The 17,509-nt window shown below is 40.2% G+C and overlaps 1 protein-coding gene across 2 annotated transcripts in view; it reads left to right on the forward strand.

Moving 5' to 3' along the window:
• Positions 1–17,509, forward strand: part of pth1r (parathyroid hormone 1 receptor) — a 162,775-nt gene that overhangs the window by 78,372 nt on the left and 66,894 nt on the right. For both annotated transcript variants that reach the window (XM_069922121.1, XM_069922122.1), the window contains exon 2: positions 7,440–7,545. In XM_069922121.1, the coding sequence (XP_069778222.1) occupies positions 7,440–7,545 (106 nt within the window). The remainder of the gene's footprint in view (positions 1–7,439; positions 7,546–17,509) is intronic.

Genomic DNA, 17,509 nt, shown 5'->3' on the forward strand with positions numbered 1-17,509 from the left:
ACCCGTCTGGTTGTGTGTGTTCTTTCAGGAACAGTGTAGCTGCCGCTACAATAGATTATTGAAATTACATCCAGTACTTCATGATAAGATTTAAAAGGCTTGAGAATTGAGACTTTCAAGACCCTTACTGGAGGATTTATAGGACAAGATTCTTAAATTGGTGAATACATCCTCAATATGTTCCCGACATTCCTTAATCCAATTCAAAGTGGTGCATCGTGTTCACATGTCCAAAGATAATATGGCTTGTATCCTTTCTAATATTGACCCTACTTGTCACAGATGCCAATCTTATATTGCTACATTGACACATATGTTTTGGTCTTGTCCATCCTTAGAAATCTATTGGAAATAAATTTTTAATATATTTTCAACTATATTTCAGGTGGCGATATGATCCAATTAAATAACTGCTCTTTTTACGGTTATTAAACCAGTCATAGGGTGTTCATCTGTACCTGCTCAATGATTTTTGGCCTTCTCTACATTGTTGGCTTGAAGAGCCATCCTATTCAAATGGAAAGACTCTTGTCCTCCAACAGTGTTTCAATGGTTTTCTCATATTATGTCCTGTTTAATTTTAGAAAAAAAATAGAAATCATGTATTTGATTCATTGGTGAAATTTGAAGATATACGGTGTCTTATTTTCATTTTATGTCAATGTTTTTAATGTGACTAGATGTACTCATTCTTCCAAATGATATATAGTCTTTCCTTTTTTTTTGATTCAGGGTTTGAATCAAAAGCTACAAAATATATATAACCCTCAGGATAAGCTGCTCAGATGTTTTTCTTTTGGTTAGTTTTTTTTTAATAGAGTAGGTTAGGTGGTTTATCTATCTATCTATCTATCTATCTATCTATCTATCTATCTATCTATCTATCTATCTATCTATCTATCCATCCATCCATCCATCCATCCATCCATCTATCTATCTATCTATCTATCTATCTATCTATCTATCTATCCATCCATCCATCTATCTATCTATCCATCCATCTATCTATAGTATTTAAAATAGAACATTTATTTAAATAAATAAATAGAGACAATTGAATCTGCAACTTTTGCCTTCCCTCCTGAATAAAATTATTTTATTTGTTGCCCCCCCCCCCCCACTTTTTGATTTTACTGTGGTTCATTGCAGAGCGTGTGTCAGACAGGAAATGAATATTGCTTGCCAGCTCCAATGTCAGCTCTTCAAGAGCTGCTATGCAGAAATTGAAGATATTTTTAAGGAGTAAGCTCTGAAAACTGGGGTTAAACCAAAAAAATCTGCAGATGCTGAGATCAAGTGCAAAAGAGTTGGAGAAACTCAGCAGGTCATGCAGGATCCATATGAAGTAAACGGTGACCAACATTTTGAGCTTGAGCCTTTCGTCAACTCTGGAAACTCCTTCTCAGATCAAAGTGGATTTAGTTGCCCAGTGACCTCTGGTGGACAAGTTGTTGAGGACAAGTGTGGGCTTCACTATAGCATTACCTGTGGTTGAGTTGCCTGTGAATTTTCAGATTATTGATGTTAATGGAGGTAACACAATGCTTTTGTGATCCCAATCCTCATCCCCAACCTTTGAGCATTTCTATCCATGGACTCTGCATGTCCAATTGAATCCCTCCAGCCTCTCATTGTTCACTCTAACCATCGTCACTCAGGTTCAAATGTCATCCCCAACATAACTGGGAGAAGAAAAAATATTGGATGTAAACTTTCTCTTCTCTTAAAATAATTTTTATTGAGTTTTATCATGTAACAGATACCTTGTAGATCCATGTAAATCAAATATATTATGCATTTAGATTGGTATCATATTATATAGAAATAATAATACATGGACTCAAATTCCAATCATACATATATTGAATATTATAAGAAGAAAAAAGAAACATAGGTTGGTTCTGATATTCCGACCTCAGCTGCCAACCAAGTTTGAAATAAATATGCTAAGCAGACTTGAAATTGAGCAATGGCCTCTGGAGATCCAACCAAACATGCCCATTTACTGCATCCCCACAGCTTGATCATTCCAATTGTCATAAATGGACCCCAAGCCTCATCAAAAGAAATCTTAATCTTCTTCACATTCTGTCTCATTTTTTCCAAACTTAAAAAGGACATGATTCCAGTAGCCATCGTCTATGGGTGGATGGAATGTCCTCTTTCCATTTCAGCAATATTCCTCTTTTATCCTGTAATGTAGAAATGCTAAGACTTGAAATTAAGGGACATGTTACTAGATCGATCACAAAGATGGCTGAAAAGGTTCTGAAAATATCAATCCAATATTCTGCCAATTTGGGATAAAACCCAAACATATGTATCAAAGAGGCTTCAAATATTTTACCTTTGTCACACATTGAATTGATATCTGTGTAAATTCTGGCGATCTTAACTTTAGAAAAGTGTACTCTATGCACCACTTTAAATTGAATCAAACTTTGCCTAGCGCACAGAGATGAATCATGGATAAGGGCCAAAATTAAAACCCAACCTTCTTCTGAAAAAGACATGTTAAGATCATTCTCCCTTCAGTTTTGATCCTGATTAAAGATATTTCAATATTTTATAATATAAAGTGGATATTATACCTTCATGTACAAATTGTAAATCAAATAGTTCATGTTTGAAATTTGGGTCCAGAAAACGTGGAAATATGGAAAGTTTAGAACGAATAAAATTTTTAATTTGATTAATACCTAAAAAAATGTCTATTTGGCAGATTAATTTTGTCATCAATTGTAAAGATGCAAAATTTTGTTGGATAAAAAGATCCTTAAAATTTTTAATTCCTAGTCAATTCCATTCTTCATAGCTTGCATCTAAAATAGCAGGTTGAGATAGATGGTTAAATAAAATAGGACAAGTAAATAAAAATCCCAAAATTCAAAAAAAAATCCTAAATTGACTCCAAAACTTCAGTCTATGTTTAATTATTAATTTCTTAGTTAATTTTGGAATAGAGAGAACCCAATACTGCCCAGAAAGGATTTCAATTCCATTTCAATCTAACTCTATTATCAAATGGTAACAACATATTCTGTATGTTCATAGTCCAGTAGTAAAATCTAAAAATAAGTAATGACAGGTCTCGTTTCTTGTATTCTGAAGATAACTTTTATTTATCTTGGTTTCTTTCCTTGCCATATATATATGGCAATAAAACTGCAAAGTTTTCTTTAAAGAGGTTTTAAAAATTCTTAGTTATCACTATTTTATATGGATGATTAGAATATAAAGTAAGAGGTAATAATTCGCTTGTGTAGATTAAGTTTATAACCGGCAAACCTATTAAAAAATGTAAGTAACAACAATATCTTGATACAAAAAGGAAAAGGTAATCAGCATATAAAAACAGCTTATGATCAACAGGCCGTCTAAGCAATCCTCTAAAATCTTCATTTGCTCATAAAGCAACAGCTAGCGGCTCAACCACTAGATCAAAGTGGGGGCTTAAAGGGCAACCCTGTCACATCCATTTTTGTAATTTAAAAAAAAAACTTTGATTGTTAACAATTAGCATGAATTGATACTATTGGAAATACATATAAAAGTTTTATCCATTGAATAAAATCTTGTACAAAAATAAGGAAAGAATCCATTCATTAGGATAGGTAGAAGGAGAATATACAATATTCATTAATAAATTTGTTATTCCTGGTAGAATGTTCTATGTGCTAAAATTTTTGATAAAATGTTCATCTCCACAATCAGTCTAAAGGACACACCATCATCTGCATCTTTCCCTTTTTAAAAAAATCACAGAGATACCAGCCTCACTGAAAGAAGGTAATTACCCAGTACTAAGGTTAATTGAGGAATAAGTTGTTTAGAAAATAATTTATAAAACTTCACTGGAAATTCATCTTGACCCGAAGTTTTACCTGACTGTAAAGACAATATTACTTTTTGAAGTTCCTCTTATAAAATTGGAGCCTCCAAGCTTTATATGTTTTCTTGAGATATAATCGGTACATCCAAATGATCTAAGAAATTATTCATCAGATCATATTCATTGTTAAATTCTGCAGAGTAAAGTTTAAAATAGAAATCTCTAAAAGTATCATTTATTTTAGTGATCAATGGTTATTGTACCATCAGGAAGATTTAACTTATTATGGCAGCACAATTTGGGTGGTCTTAAATCTAGCTTTCCTAAATCCGGAAAAATCTGAAATTTGGAACACACTGTCCCCCAAGGGTTGTGGACTAAGGATTGTGTACCTGTAATTTTATTTTTCAATTGATTGGCTAGCAATTTACCAGATTTTGCTCTGTGAGTTTAAAATTGACATTAGTTCGCAAAATCTGTTGTTCAAATGGATGAGTGAAAAGTAGATGAAATTTAGTTTTGAGTTCAATTATTTTATTAAATAATTCTGGGTCTCTCTTTTGGGAAAATTATAAATCAATCTGTTTAATCTGATTGATCAAATCCATTCTTTCTATCCTGATCTTTTTGTTTATTCCAGCTGTATATGAAATAATTTGACCACATAAGTAGGCTTTCATTGTGTCTGGGACTATTAAATTGGAAATCTCTGGGGTTATATTAATATGAAGAAAAAATTGAATCTGATGTTCTAAAAAAGTCAAAAACTCTTTGCTCTTAAGTAATATAGTATTAAATCGCCACTGTTTTTTAGTACTTGGAATACTTGAAACTCCATATTTAAAATTACTGGAGCATGATCTGACATAGCTATACCTTGATATTTGCATGTTCTAATCATATTAATCAATTAATTATCAATTAAAAAATAGTCTGTCCTGGTATAAACACAATGTATACGCGAGAAAAAAGATTAATCTCTACTAGAGGGATTCAAAAATTTCCACATAGCTGATTTCGAGGGATTAACCTTTCTGTTTGGAGAATGGTCTAATACTGTGATAAAACATCAGTTAAAGTCCCCATCTAAAATTAGTGAGAATTTAGACAAATCTGGTAGTAGAGCAAAAGATTTTTCGAAGAACGCAGGTTTATCCACATTCGGAGTGTGAATATTAGCTAATACAACCAGTTTATTATGTAATGTCCCAGTGAGGATAATACACAGCCCCATTTTATCTGTGGTACATTTATGAAGTACAAATGGGACATTTTGTTGGATTAGAATGGAGACACCACTGATTTTACCTACTGAAGATAAATGATAGCATTATTCTCCCCATTGAACATTGGTCTATCTTTATCTGCCCTTTCATGTGTGTTTCTTGAAAGAAGGTAATATCTGTGTTTAAATGTTTGATGTGAGCAAGTACCCTTCTTCATTTTGTGGGTCCATTAAGCTCCTGCACACTGCATGATATAGTTTTACTAGATACCATCACTCAAATAATTTCTACTATCGAGCAAGAGTAAGTGGATGCATTGGGACATGTTTTATCTTTATTCCAAAGGCCACACCTTTGAATCAGTGCTGCAAAACAAAACATGAAAAAGTAAATTGTTAATAAAAACCTTGTACCTTGACAGTCCAAACAAATCCCTCCCTTCCAACCCTCCCCTTCTTGAAGGTCACTAAAGGAAAATGTGAACAACTCAAAAAAATCTGTTTCAATCCCCCATTGCCTCCACTGTTGTTTTTACTTCTCCCAGTTAAACATGTAATATATGTAGTTCTTCCCTGTATTAAGACAAAACAAAATAATCAAGACTCTGATAACACCCTGCTAATGTTTGAACTATATTCCAAGTCCTCCTTTGCACATCTTTACTTAGCAATAGTTAGTCTGTAAAATATCACCTTAATATTTAATGCTAAAATATATAGATATTTTAAGATGAAAAATTATTAAACAGTCAAACAATTTATTGCTAATAAGCAATTTCATACCAAATAGTCCCCCTTACTTTTAAATATAAGCAAGTATATCCATAGATTAAACAGACAAAGAAGCTTTGGACACATGCACACAGAGTAATTATTTCTTTCTTTTCTTTGGCTTGGCTTCGCAGACGAAGATTTATGGAGGGGTAAAACTAACAGAAATAACAATTTTCTGATTGCCAAATGGTAAACTCCACTATTATTAGTGTATAATTGATTAAGTATATAAATCAAAAGCATTTCACAGATACAGTAATTTCCAACATTTATCACTTCAGAAGACCAAAGAGAAAAGAGGAAAAAATTGTTCTCCCTCTTGTAAATTGAAATTGTCCAGTTTCGAGTAGCAAAAGTTCACTCATCTTGAAGTTGAGGTTGACATCACCACAGCAGTCTCTCTTTTCACAAAGATCTAAGCCTCTTCAGGTGAATGTAAAAATATCTTCTGGCCTCTGTTGGTGATCCTTAATCTTACAGTAGAGTAAGGCAACTCCGCCATTACCTCATTGTAGACCTTATGGAGAGTAACCACTTCTTGGCAGTAATCCTCCATGAGTCTGCTTTGTAGTCCTTGAAAAATTAGTTCTTTCTTTGACCGAGCCATGCTCAAAATTAACTCCTTTTTTGAAAGATCTAGGATATTCTGAAGTATTCTTTACAGATAAAGAGTGATGTGCTCTTTTCAGGATTAAATCCAGAACAATCCGGTAAGTAATTCTGTAAAAATATTTATTGGTGGTTTACCCTTTACAATGTCCTCTTTCGTGCAAAAATTATTTTGATGACCCTGCTTTCTAAATTTATTACTCAGGGTTTTAGCCATTTGTTGTCAGCAATCAAAGATTCATGTTTTTGCTCATTTGTCCAGCTGATTGTTCAGCGTAATCCCATCCACTTCCAATGCCTTCAGATATTTTTCTATTTGAGATAATGAATCCAAAATCGAGTCTAGTTTCTTTTCAATTTCTTTGGCCCACATTCTTAAATCTTTATTAATATCCATCAACAGCTTTCCAATCATTTTGGTAGCCATTCCAAGCGTCAAAAGAATATCCAGTTTGATCTCAGTTTCTTTCTTCAATTCTTCCTCATCTTCTCTTTCATGGTTTTAAATGTAGATACTTTAGCTACTTTCTTTGGCATGAGAGGTCTTCTAGTAATAATTGACAGTCTTAGAAATAAACTTCAAGCTGTTTGATTATTTAAAAGCGAGTGCAAAATATTAAAAAAAATTAGGAGCTTACAGCTACACCTCTTCACAGCATGAGGTCACTTGTAGAAGTTTCTGGATGTAAACTTTACAAACATTTTTAAGCCTTGTTATATTGATTTAGTGTCAACCATTGCTCTAGTTTTTTTTGTGCTGCCATTTGCTACAGTAATCCCTTTACCCAATCCCACTCAATAAACATGTCTCCTAACCCTGTATCACACATTTAGCCAGTTTCACTACAAAAGATTCAGTGGCCTTTCAGGAAAAGCTTTCCATGTAAAGACATTTTCTTTCTGTACTTGGTAATTTTGTTATCTGAACCTTGGGTTTCTCCGTCACCTTCTCCATCTTGCTGATGAACCTCTCTGCTCATTTTCTTTTGGCGTATTCAGGTTGATGCAGATGATGTCATGACTCGAGATGAACAGATTTACCTGCTACTTCATGCCAGAGAAATATGTGAACAGAAGATGAAGTCCAGGATAAGTAAAACTGCAGGTGAGTCGTCCAATAATTTCAACTGAACTCTGAATTTATATTGCAAAATTTTATAAAACATAGTTATATATTGGTAGAGATGTGAGTGGGAGACAGTTTAAAAAGACTGAGTAGCAGGGATTCGGGCCTTTTGGATTGCAGGAGTTTCGGGAGGAGGAGTAAAACTCTTGGTAACGAGGTGAGTGGAAGGGAGACAGTTTAAAAAGAGTGAGGAAGGCAACTGAAAGGATAAACAGAGTTGATTTGTAGGAGTGAGTACTTGAGATAATTGGCAGGGACAAATAAAAAGAGGGTAGCTAAAGAGGAGTGGCTAGTGAGGAGCAGCCAGTGTGTGAGTGGCACAGTGCAGGAGTGGTGCTTTGAGGCTTTGGCTTGAGAGGCTCCGGAGAGCTGAGGAAGAGCTTGATTCTAAGAAGGTGAGGTCATTTATTTTTAAAATAGGAAGGGTTAATAGAGAGAGCTAGGGCAGTGGAATGTTCCGAGTGCAGGATGTGGGAAATCTGGGACAGGACATGTCCCTGATGACTACACCTGCATGAGGTGCTTCCAGCTGCAGCTCCTGGGAGACCATGTTGGGAAGCTGGAGCTGGACCTGAATGAACTCTGGATCATTTGGGAGGCAGTGATTGTTATAGAGGTCATCAGGTTATCAGTCACCCCAAAAGACAGGAGACAGATAACTACGTGACTATTAGGGGAGGTAAGGGAGAGAGGTAGACATTGCAGAGCACCCCTGTGGCCATTTCCCTCAACAACAGAATACAATTTCAGATACTGTTGAGGGAATGATCTATTAGGGACAAGTCAAGCTGGCCCCTCTGGCTCATAAGGGAAAGGGGGAGAAGGGAAGAGCTATGGTAAATGGGGACTCATTGGTTAGGAGAGCAGATGGGAGTTTTGGTGAATGAGATCGAGTCTCTTGGATGATATGTTGGAGAGTCAGGGATGTCTCTGATCAAGTTCATAGCATTCTGGAGGGGGAGGGCAATCATCCAGATGTCATGGTCCACGTGGGGGCCAATGACATAGATAGGAGTAGGAATGAGGGAATATAGGGAGTTAGGAAAGAAGTTAAAAGCAGGTCAAGGGTGGTAATCTCAGGACCTGTGCCACATGTCAGAGAAGGTAGGGACAGAAAGTTATGGCAGATGAATGTGTGGCTGAAGAGTTGTTGCGGGGGGCAGGGGTTCGGATTTCTGGATCATTAGGATCGCTTCTGGGGAAGGGCTGACCTATATAAAAATGATGGGCTGCACCTGAACTGGAGGGAGACCAATATCCTGATGGGCAGGTTTGCTAGAGCTGTTGGGGAGGGTTTAAACTAGTTTGGCAGGGGAGTGGGAATCAGAATGTGAGGGCAGAGATTAGAGTAGAAGGACTAAAGCATGATGCTATGTGCTCTAAGTTGGTGAGAAAGGGCAGGCAGGGGACAAAACATGAAAGTAGCCAGTTAGAAGGATTAAAATGTCTCTCTTTCAATGCTAGGAGTATTAAGAATTAAGGGGATGAACTTAGAGCATGGATTAGTACGTGGAACTATGATGTTGTGGCCATTACTGAAATTTGGTTGGAGGAAAGGTAAGATTGCCTGATGCAGGTACTAGGGTTTAGGTAAAATAGAATGGGACATAGAAAAGGTGGGGAGGAGTAGCATTACTGGTCAGAGGTAGTATCACGGCTATAGAAATGGAGGACACTGGAGAGGAAGTGTCCACTGAGTCAGTGTGGGTGGGTCAGAAATAGGAAGGGGGCTATCACTTTGCTGGGAGTAGTGTATAGGCTCCTAAATAGCCCTTGGGATAGCAAGGAGCAGATAAGCAAGCAGATTTTGGAAATCTATCACAATCATGGATATCCCTTGAGGTCAAGGATGATTGTCTTATTTCCTCTGGGCTCTCAAGTGGCTTATGAGTCCAATTTTGGAAAGTGGCCCACCGAGTGAAGATGCCTGTGCATGTATTTGTTTAATGTGTACTTAATGCTGCACTTCAAAAAGCACAAAATACTTCACAATCAACCAACTAATTCCAATACTATGAAAACCATGATGATTGGAGCTAATAGAATTGTTTCCTTCACCCACCTTCACAGCCGTTGAGTTCGAAGTAACTTCGTTTGCTTGCTCCACTGTTGAGGTCTTGGCTGGATTGTTCTTTGCCAGGGACCTCACCCTTGACCTTACCACAATGCGTGACCCTACCAGGAGCATTGCTCCAGACAGAATCACTCTAGGGATCTCAGGATCACACAAGCTCTCCACCACCACAAAGTGACAATTCACGGAGGGTTGTAGTTATGGGTGATTTCAACTTCCCTAATATTGACTGGCACCTATTGACTGCAAGAGGGATAGATGAGACTGAATTTGTCAGGTTTGTTCAAGAAGGATTCCTGACAAAGTATGTGGACTGGCTGATGAGAGAGGCCAGACTGGATCTGCTTCTGGGGAATAAACCTGGTCAGGTGATGGACCTCTCAGTGAGGGAGCATTTTGGTGGGAGAGACAACAACTCCCTCAGCTTCAACACAGCTATGGAAAAGGATGAAAACAGTCAAATCGGTCAGTGCTTAACTGGGGAAGGGCTAATTATGAAGGGATGAGGCAGGAACTAGCGAGAATAAATTGGAAACATATGTTTAAGGTTGAAAGGACTGAAGTAATGTGGAGGATGTTTAGGGACCACTTGTGTGCAGGATTCAAGATAGGTTTGTCCCACTGGGACAAGGAAAAGATGGTAGGAAAAGTAGGTCAGGCAATTAGTCAAGTGGAAGAAGGAAACATACATTAGATATAGGAAGCAGGAAATAGGAAGGGCTCATGAGAAGTATATGGTAGCCAGGCATATAGGATTAAGGAGAACACCAAGGCATTCTATGTGTACATGAAGAACAGAAGGATGATGAAAATGAAGGTGGGGTTGCTAAAGGATAAAGGAGACAACATGTGCTTGGAGTCGGAGGAGGTTGGGGAAGTCCTTTGTGTCAGTATTCACAAGAGAAAAGGACCTTGATCACAGTGAGATCAAAATTGAACCATGTGTGCTGGACAATATGGACATTAAAGAAGAGGAAATGTCGGATCTTCTTAAAAACTTCCAGATTGATAAGTTCCTGAGGCCAGACGTGGTATACTGCAGGCTGCTGTGGGAAGTGAGAGAAGAGATAGCTGGGGCAGTAGCTATGATCTTTGAATCCTCTTTCGCCACAGGGGATGTGTCAGAGGATTGGAGAAAGGCAAATGTTTATAAAAGGTAATAGGGAGAATCATGGGAACTATAGACCAATGAGTCTTACGTCAGTGGTGTGCAAGTAAGGAGAGGATTCTTATGGATAGGATCTATAAGCATTTGGAGAAGTGCAGTCTATTCAAGGATAGTCAGCATGGCTTGTGAAGGGAAGGCCGGCCCTCACGAGCCTAATTACGTTTTTTGAGGAGTTAAACAAAGAAATTGATGTGGGTAAGGTAGTAGATGTGGCCTATGTGGATTTTTGCAAGGCATTTGACAAGGTCCCCTATGAGATAATCATCCAGAAAGTCATGAGGCATAGGACCAGTGGAACCTTGGCAGGGTGGATAAAGAATTGGCTTGTAGAAAGGAAGCAGAGAGTAGTAGTGGAAGGTAAGTATTCTGCTTGGAGGTCAGTGACTAGTGGAGTGCTGCTAAGATCTGTTAGGGACACCTGTTCTTTGTGATTTTTATAAATGACCTGCATGAAGAGGCAGAAGGATGGGCTAATAAGTTTGTTGATGACACAAAGGTTGGAGGAGTTGTGGATGGAGTTGAAGGTTGTAGAAGGTTACAACAGGATATAGACAGGATACAGAATTTGGCAGAAAAGTGGCAGATGGATTAAAATCCGGATAATTATGAAGTGATGCATTTTGGAAGGACAAACCACAAGGCTGAGGACAGGATTAGCTATTGGTTACTTAAGAGTGTGGATGAACAGAGGGATCTTGGGGTTCAAATCCATATAATCCCTCAAGGTCACCGCAGAGATTGATAGGATAGTTAAGAAGGCCTATAAAATGCTGGGCTTCATTAATAGGGGGATTGAATTCAGGAGTAGAGAGGCAATGTTGCAACTCTCCAAATCTTTGGTAGAACCACACCTAGAGTATTGTGTGCAGTTCTGGTCACCTCATTATGGATGTGGAAGCTATGCAGAGGGTGCAGAGGAGATTTATCAGGATGTTATCTGGATTGGAAAACAAGTCTTATGAGGCAAGGTTAGCAGAGCTGGGACTTTTCTCTTTGGGGCATAGAAGGATGAAAGGAGACTTGATAGAGGTCTACAAGATTATGAGAGACATAGATAGGGTAAACAGCAGCACCTGTTTCCCAGGACAGGATCAGCAAACAACAGAGGACATATGCACAAAGTTAAGGGAGGGAAGTTTAGAGGAGACAACAGGGATAAGTTTTTATTACAACGAAAGCTGTGGGTGCCTGGAATGCTTTGCCAGGGATGGTGGTGGAGGCTGAAACATTATGGGCATTTTAGATACTCCTAGACAGATACATGGATGAAAGAAAAATAGAGGGTTACGGGGTAGGGAGGGTTTAATACTTTTTATTAAGAGGAATATATAGGTCAGCACAACATCGAGGGCTGAATGGCCTTTACAGTGCTGCGTTGTTCTATGTTCTATCCCAAGCTGCTTGACAGGAATGCAATCTAACAAGTTAAAGTAAAGGAAGCATTCAGGGCAGTATTGTTTGAAAAGTTTTACGAAATCTTAAAAGAAGGGAAGTACGGAGAGAAGCAGAGGGCTGCGGTGTCAATCTTTTGTGTACAGATGGCTGAGGGCATGGCTGCTAAGGATAGGGCTAAAGAGGTAGAGAATGGGGACGTGGCGTGATGGTGTAGGTGGGAAATGTGAAGAAGACACCTCTCCCGACAGAACTATTTAAAACCCGATTTAATTTTTAAAAATAAAACAACAGCATTAAAACTTTTAAAAATGAGTGATTATAGTAATAATTAGAAAAACTAAGGCATAGACAGTGATAAAAACAACTTTGCAGTGAACAAAAAGTACAGAGGAATTAGGGCCTACCTTGGAAATGGATCCTGGAGACTTGCTTCCTCCTCCTCCAAGATCTAGTTGTCAAACCCTGTCAAATAATCAGGTAACACCAGTCTCACCTTCCCCGGGAACTGAGGAAGATAGCGCTGGAGTTAGAAACAACTTCAGTTCCTGGAGTCACAGGATCAATCGCACATGCGCGGATCTCCATGCCTGCATGTGACACAGGCTGCAACTCTTCCTGTGCGGGGTGGGGGGACCCAAACCCTCGCAGCTCAGTACTTCTGGACTGTCGAGGGAGACGCCTAGACCCTGCAGATGGGTCGAGCAAGCGCCTACATTGACTGAGGAGGAAAAAGAAGAAAATGTCAGGACTGAAGAAGAGGATACCCTACCTGTAATGGAGGAGGAGGAGACAGTGGTACATCAGGGTAGGCCCTTATCTCAATATATGGCTGAAGGTAAAGCTGGAGCTTCTACAATGCCTTATTACGTGGATCCATCAAATCAACTAGATACATTATCTAAACAGATTCAAATATTATCAACCCAAATGAGTTAGGGCTTTATGTTTATTAAAGATCAACTTGAAACAAGATTAAGTAGTATGAAAGAAGAAATGCTTACTATTAAGACTGATGTTTGAAAATGTGTAAAGATGGTGGATAAAATGAAGATTAAGTTTTAGAAAATTGAAGAAGATTTTCAAGATTGTCCTGATGATGTGGAGCAAAGTAAAAATACGGGTGGAAAACTTGAGGATTCTTTTGCTGCTTGGGAAGTTCATAGCAATTATATGTTTTTTTATATAATTTTTTATTTAATACTTCACTGTGAACCACTTCAACAACAATATATACAAACATTTATAATTAAAATATTCACAGTGATATTTTCCCCCTTTTCCCCCACCCTCCCCACTCCTTATAACATAAAGCAAAAATAAAAGAAAAAAGAAAAATAAACAATAAAAGGATACAAAAGAGAGAAAAAAAAGACTTGTTGAAATAAATTGATGTCTTGGAAAATCAAAGATGCAGAAATAATATGAAAATTGTGGGCTCAGATCTGGTACAGTTTTTTCAGAAGTTTCTGAAGTTTTGGGAAAGGAATATTTTTCAAATGCTTTGGAGTTGGATAGAGAACATAGAGCTATTTGGAAGAAGCCTTTCCTGGGTCAGCCACTTTCCTCTATTCTAATAAAGTGTTTAAATTATCAAGATAAGGAGATGATTTTGAGAGTTGCAGTACAAAATGCAAGAAAACATCAGACCCCTTTGCTGGTTGGAAGTTATAGAGTATTGTTTTATGCAGATCTGAGTCAAGCTATTATTAAATGTCTTAAGGAATTTAACCCTGCCAAGGCTGTGTTATGGAAAAAGGGTTATATATTCACTTTTAGATACCCTACTACACTCAAGGTTTTTTATGGAGAATTTCAATCATAATTCTTTGCTGATGAGAATGATGCTCTTTTATTTGCTAATTCATTGCCTGATATGATACGACATAGCCGCTCTCAGTGAAGTCCGCCTGGCAGATGTAGGCAGCCTCCAAGAACGTGGCACGGGCTACACACTCTACTGGTCTGGCAAGCCTTTGGATGAACGACGCCTATCTGGTGTAGGCTTCATGGTCAAGAAGTCCATTGCCTCCAAACTCGAAAACCTCCCGACAGGCCACTCGGACCGGATCATGTCCATGCGGCTCCCCCTTCAAAACAAATGTCACATCACCCTCATCAGTGTCTATGCTCCAACCCTCCAGGCGGAACCAACAGAAAAGGAACCTCATTCAACGCACCCCTGCAGCTGACAAGGTTGTCATCCTTGGCGACTTCAACGCTCGCATCGGCAAAGACTCAGAAACCTGGCCAGGAATCCTGGGCAAGCATGGTGTCGGCAAGTGCAACGACAATGGGCGCCTCCTGTTGGAGCTCTGCGCAGCACAGAGGCTTGTCATTACAAACACCCTTTTTCAGCAGCGGGACAGCCTGAAGACTACCTGGATGCATCCCCGATCCAAACACTGGCACCTCCTGGACTACGTCCTGCTGCGAGAAAGTGACAAACGAGATGTGCTCCACACCAGGGTCATGCCCAGCGCGGAATGCCACACTGACCACCGGCTGGTTCGCTGCAAGCTCAACCTTCACTTCAAGCCAAAGCCCAGGAACAGTAAAGCCCCCAGAAAGAGGTTCAATGTTGGAAACCTGCAGTCAGACGAAGTGAGAGGAAACTTCCAGGCAAACCTCAAAGCAAAGCTCGAGGATGCAATCCGCCTCATGGACTCGTCCCCTGAAACCCTCTGGGATCAGCTGAAGACTACCATACTGCAATCCACTGAAGAGGTACTGGGCTTGTCCTCCAGGAAAAACAAGGACTGGTTCGACGATAACAGCCAGGAAATCCAGGAGCTGCTGGCAGAGAAGCGAGCTGCCCACCAGGCTCACCTTACAAAGCCATCCTGGCCAGAGAAGAAACAAGCCTTTCGTGGCGCATGCAGCCATCTTCAGCGCAAACTCCGGGAGATCCAAAATGAGTGGTGGACTAGCCTCGCCAAGCGAACCAGCTCAGCGCGGGCATTGGCGACTTCAGGGGTTTTTACGAGGCTCTAAAGGCTGTGTACGGCCCCTCACCCCAAGTCCAAAGCCCGCTGCGCAGCTCAGACGGCAAAGTCCTCCTCAGCGACAAGATCTCCATCCTCAACCGATGGTCAGAACACTTCCAATCTCTTTTCAGTGCCAACCGCTCAGTCCAAGATTCTGCCCTGCTCCAGCTCCTTCAACAGCCCCTAAGACTAGAGCTGGATGAGGTCCTCACCCGGGATGAGACATATAAGGCAATTGAACAACTGAAAAGTGGCAAAGCAGCAGGTATGGATGGAATCCCCTCCAGAGGTCTGGAAGGCTGGCGGCAAAACTCTGTATGTCAAACTGCATGAGTTTTTCAAGCTTTGTTGGGACCAAGGAAAACTGCCTCAGGACCTTCGTGATGCCATCATCATCACCCTGTACAAAAACAAAGGCGAGAAATCAGACTGCTCAAACTACAGGGGAATCACGCTGCTCTCCATTGCAAGCAAAATCTTCGCTAGGATTCTCCTAAATAGATTAATACCTAGTGTCGCCGAGAATATTCTCCCAGAATCACAGTGCGGCTTTCGTGCAAACAGAGGAACTACTGACATGGTCTTTGCCCTCAGACAGCTACAAGAAAAGTGCAGAGAACAAAACAAAGGACTCTACATCACCTCTGTTGACCTCACCAAAGCCTTCGACACCGTGAGCAGGAAAGGGCTTTGGCAAATACTAGAGCGCATCGGATGCCCCCCAACGTTCCTCAACATGGTTATCCAACTGCACGAAAACCAACAAGGTTGGGTCAGATAAAGCAATGAGCTCTCTGAACCCTTCTCCATTAACAATGGCGTGAAGCAAGGCTGCATTCTCGCACCAACCCTCTTTTCAATCTTCTTCAGCATGATGCTGAACCAAGCCATGAAAGACCTCAACAATGAAGACGCTGTTTACCTCCGGTACCGCACGGATGGCAGTCTCTTCAATCTGAGGCACCTGCAAGCTCACACCAAGACACAAGAGAAACTTGTCTGTGAACTACTCTTTGCAGACAATGCTGCTTTAGTTGTCCATTCAGAGCCAGCTCTTCAGCGCTTGACGTCTGTTTTGCGGAAACTGCCAAAATGTTTGGCCTGGAAGTCAGCCTGAAGAAAACTGAGGTCCTCCATCAGCCAGCTCCCACCATGACTACCAGCCCCCCCACATCTCCATCGGGCACACAAAACTCAAAACGGTCAACCAGTTTACCTATCTCGGCTGCACCATTTCATCAGATGCAAGGATCGACAACGAGATAGACAACAGACTCGCCAAGGCAAATAGCGCCTTTGAAAGACTACACAAAAGAGTCTGGAAAAACAACCAACTGAAAAACCTCATAAAGATAAGCGTATACAGAGCCGTTGTCATACCCACACTCATGTTCGGCTCTGAATCATGGGTCCTCTACTGGCATCACCTACGGCTCCTAGAACGCTTCCACCAGCGTTGTCTCCGCTCCATCCTCAACATTCATTGGAGTGACTTCATCCCTAACATCGAAGTACTCGAGATGGCAGAGGCCGACAGCATCGAATCCACGCTGCTGAAGATCCAACTGCGCTGGGCAGGTCACGTCTCCAGAATGGAGTTCCATGGCCTTCCCAAGATCGTGTTATATGGCGAACTCTCCACTGGCCACCGTGATAGAGGTGCACCAAAGAAGAGGTACAAGGACTGCCTAAAGAAATCTCTTGGTGCCTGCCACATTGACCACCGTCAGTGGGCTGCTATCGCCTCAAACCGTGCATCTTGGCACCTCACAGTTCGGTGGGCAGCAACCTCCTTTGAAGAAGACCGCAGAGCCCACCTCACTGACAAAAGACAAAGGAGGAAAAACCCAACACCCAACCCCAACCAACCAATTTTCCCCTGCAACCGCTGCAACCGTGTCTGCCTGTCCCGCATCGAACTTGTCAGCCACAAACGAACCTGCAGCTGACGTGGACATTTACCCCCTCCATAAATCTTCATCCGCGAAGCCAAGCCAAAGAAGAAAAGAAAAAAGATTGCCTGATAATACATTGAAGGGGAGTCAAGATCAGTCCTTCCAACTAATGAAGTTTGCTCAAGAAAAGAGAAAAAATGGTTCACAGAAGGTCATGAGTTAACTGAAATTGATATTGATGATGATCAAGTTAATAGAGACTTGGAGGCAGCTGATCATACTTGAAACATTGTTGATTACTGTTGTTTTTTGCTTGATCTCTTCGGGGAAGGTGGTTTTGTTTATTTCTCCTTCTGAAGTCATCGGCCACTTGGTGGCATTGGTTGCTTTCTGTAAATGGGGAGTGGTGGGGGGGGGGGCAGTACTG

The sequence above is a fragment of the Narcine bancroftii genome, chromosome 2, assembly GCF_036971445.1.
Source record: "Narcine bancroftii isolate sNarBan1 chromosome 2, sNarBan1.hap1, whole genome shotgun sequence".
In the NCBI taxonomy this organism is placed as follows: Eukaryota; Metazoa; Chordata; class Chondrichthyes; order Torpediniformes; family Narcinidae; genus Narcine; species Narcine bancroftii.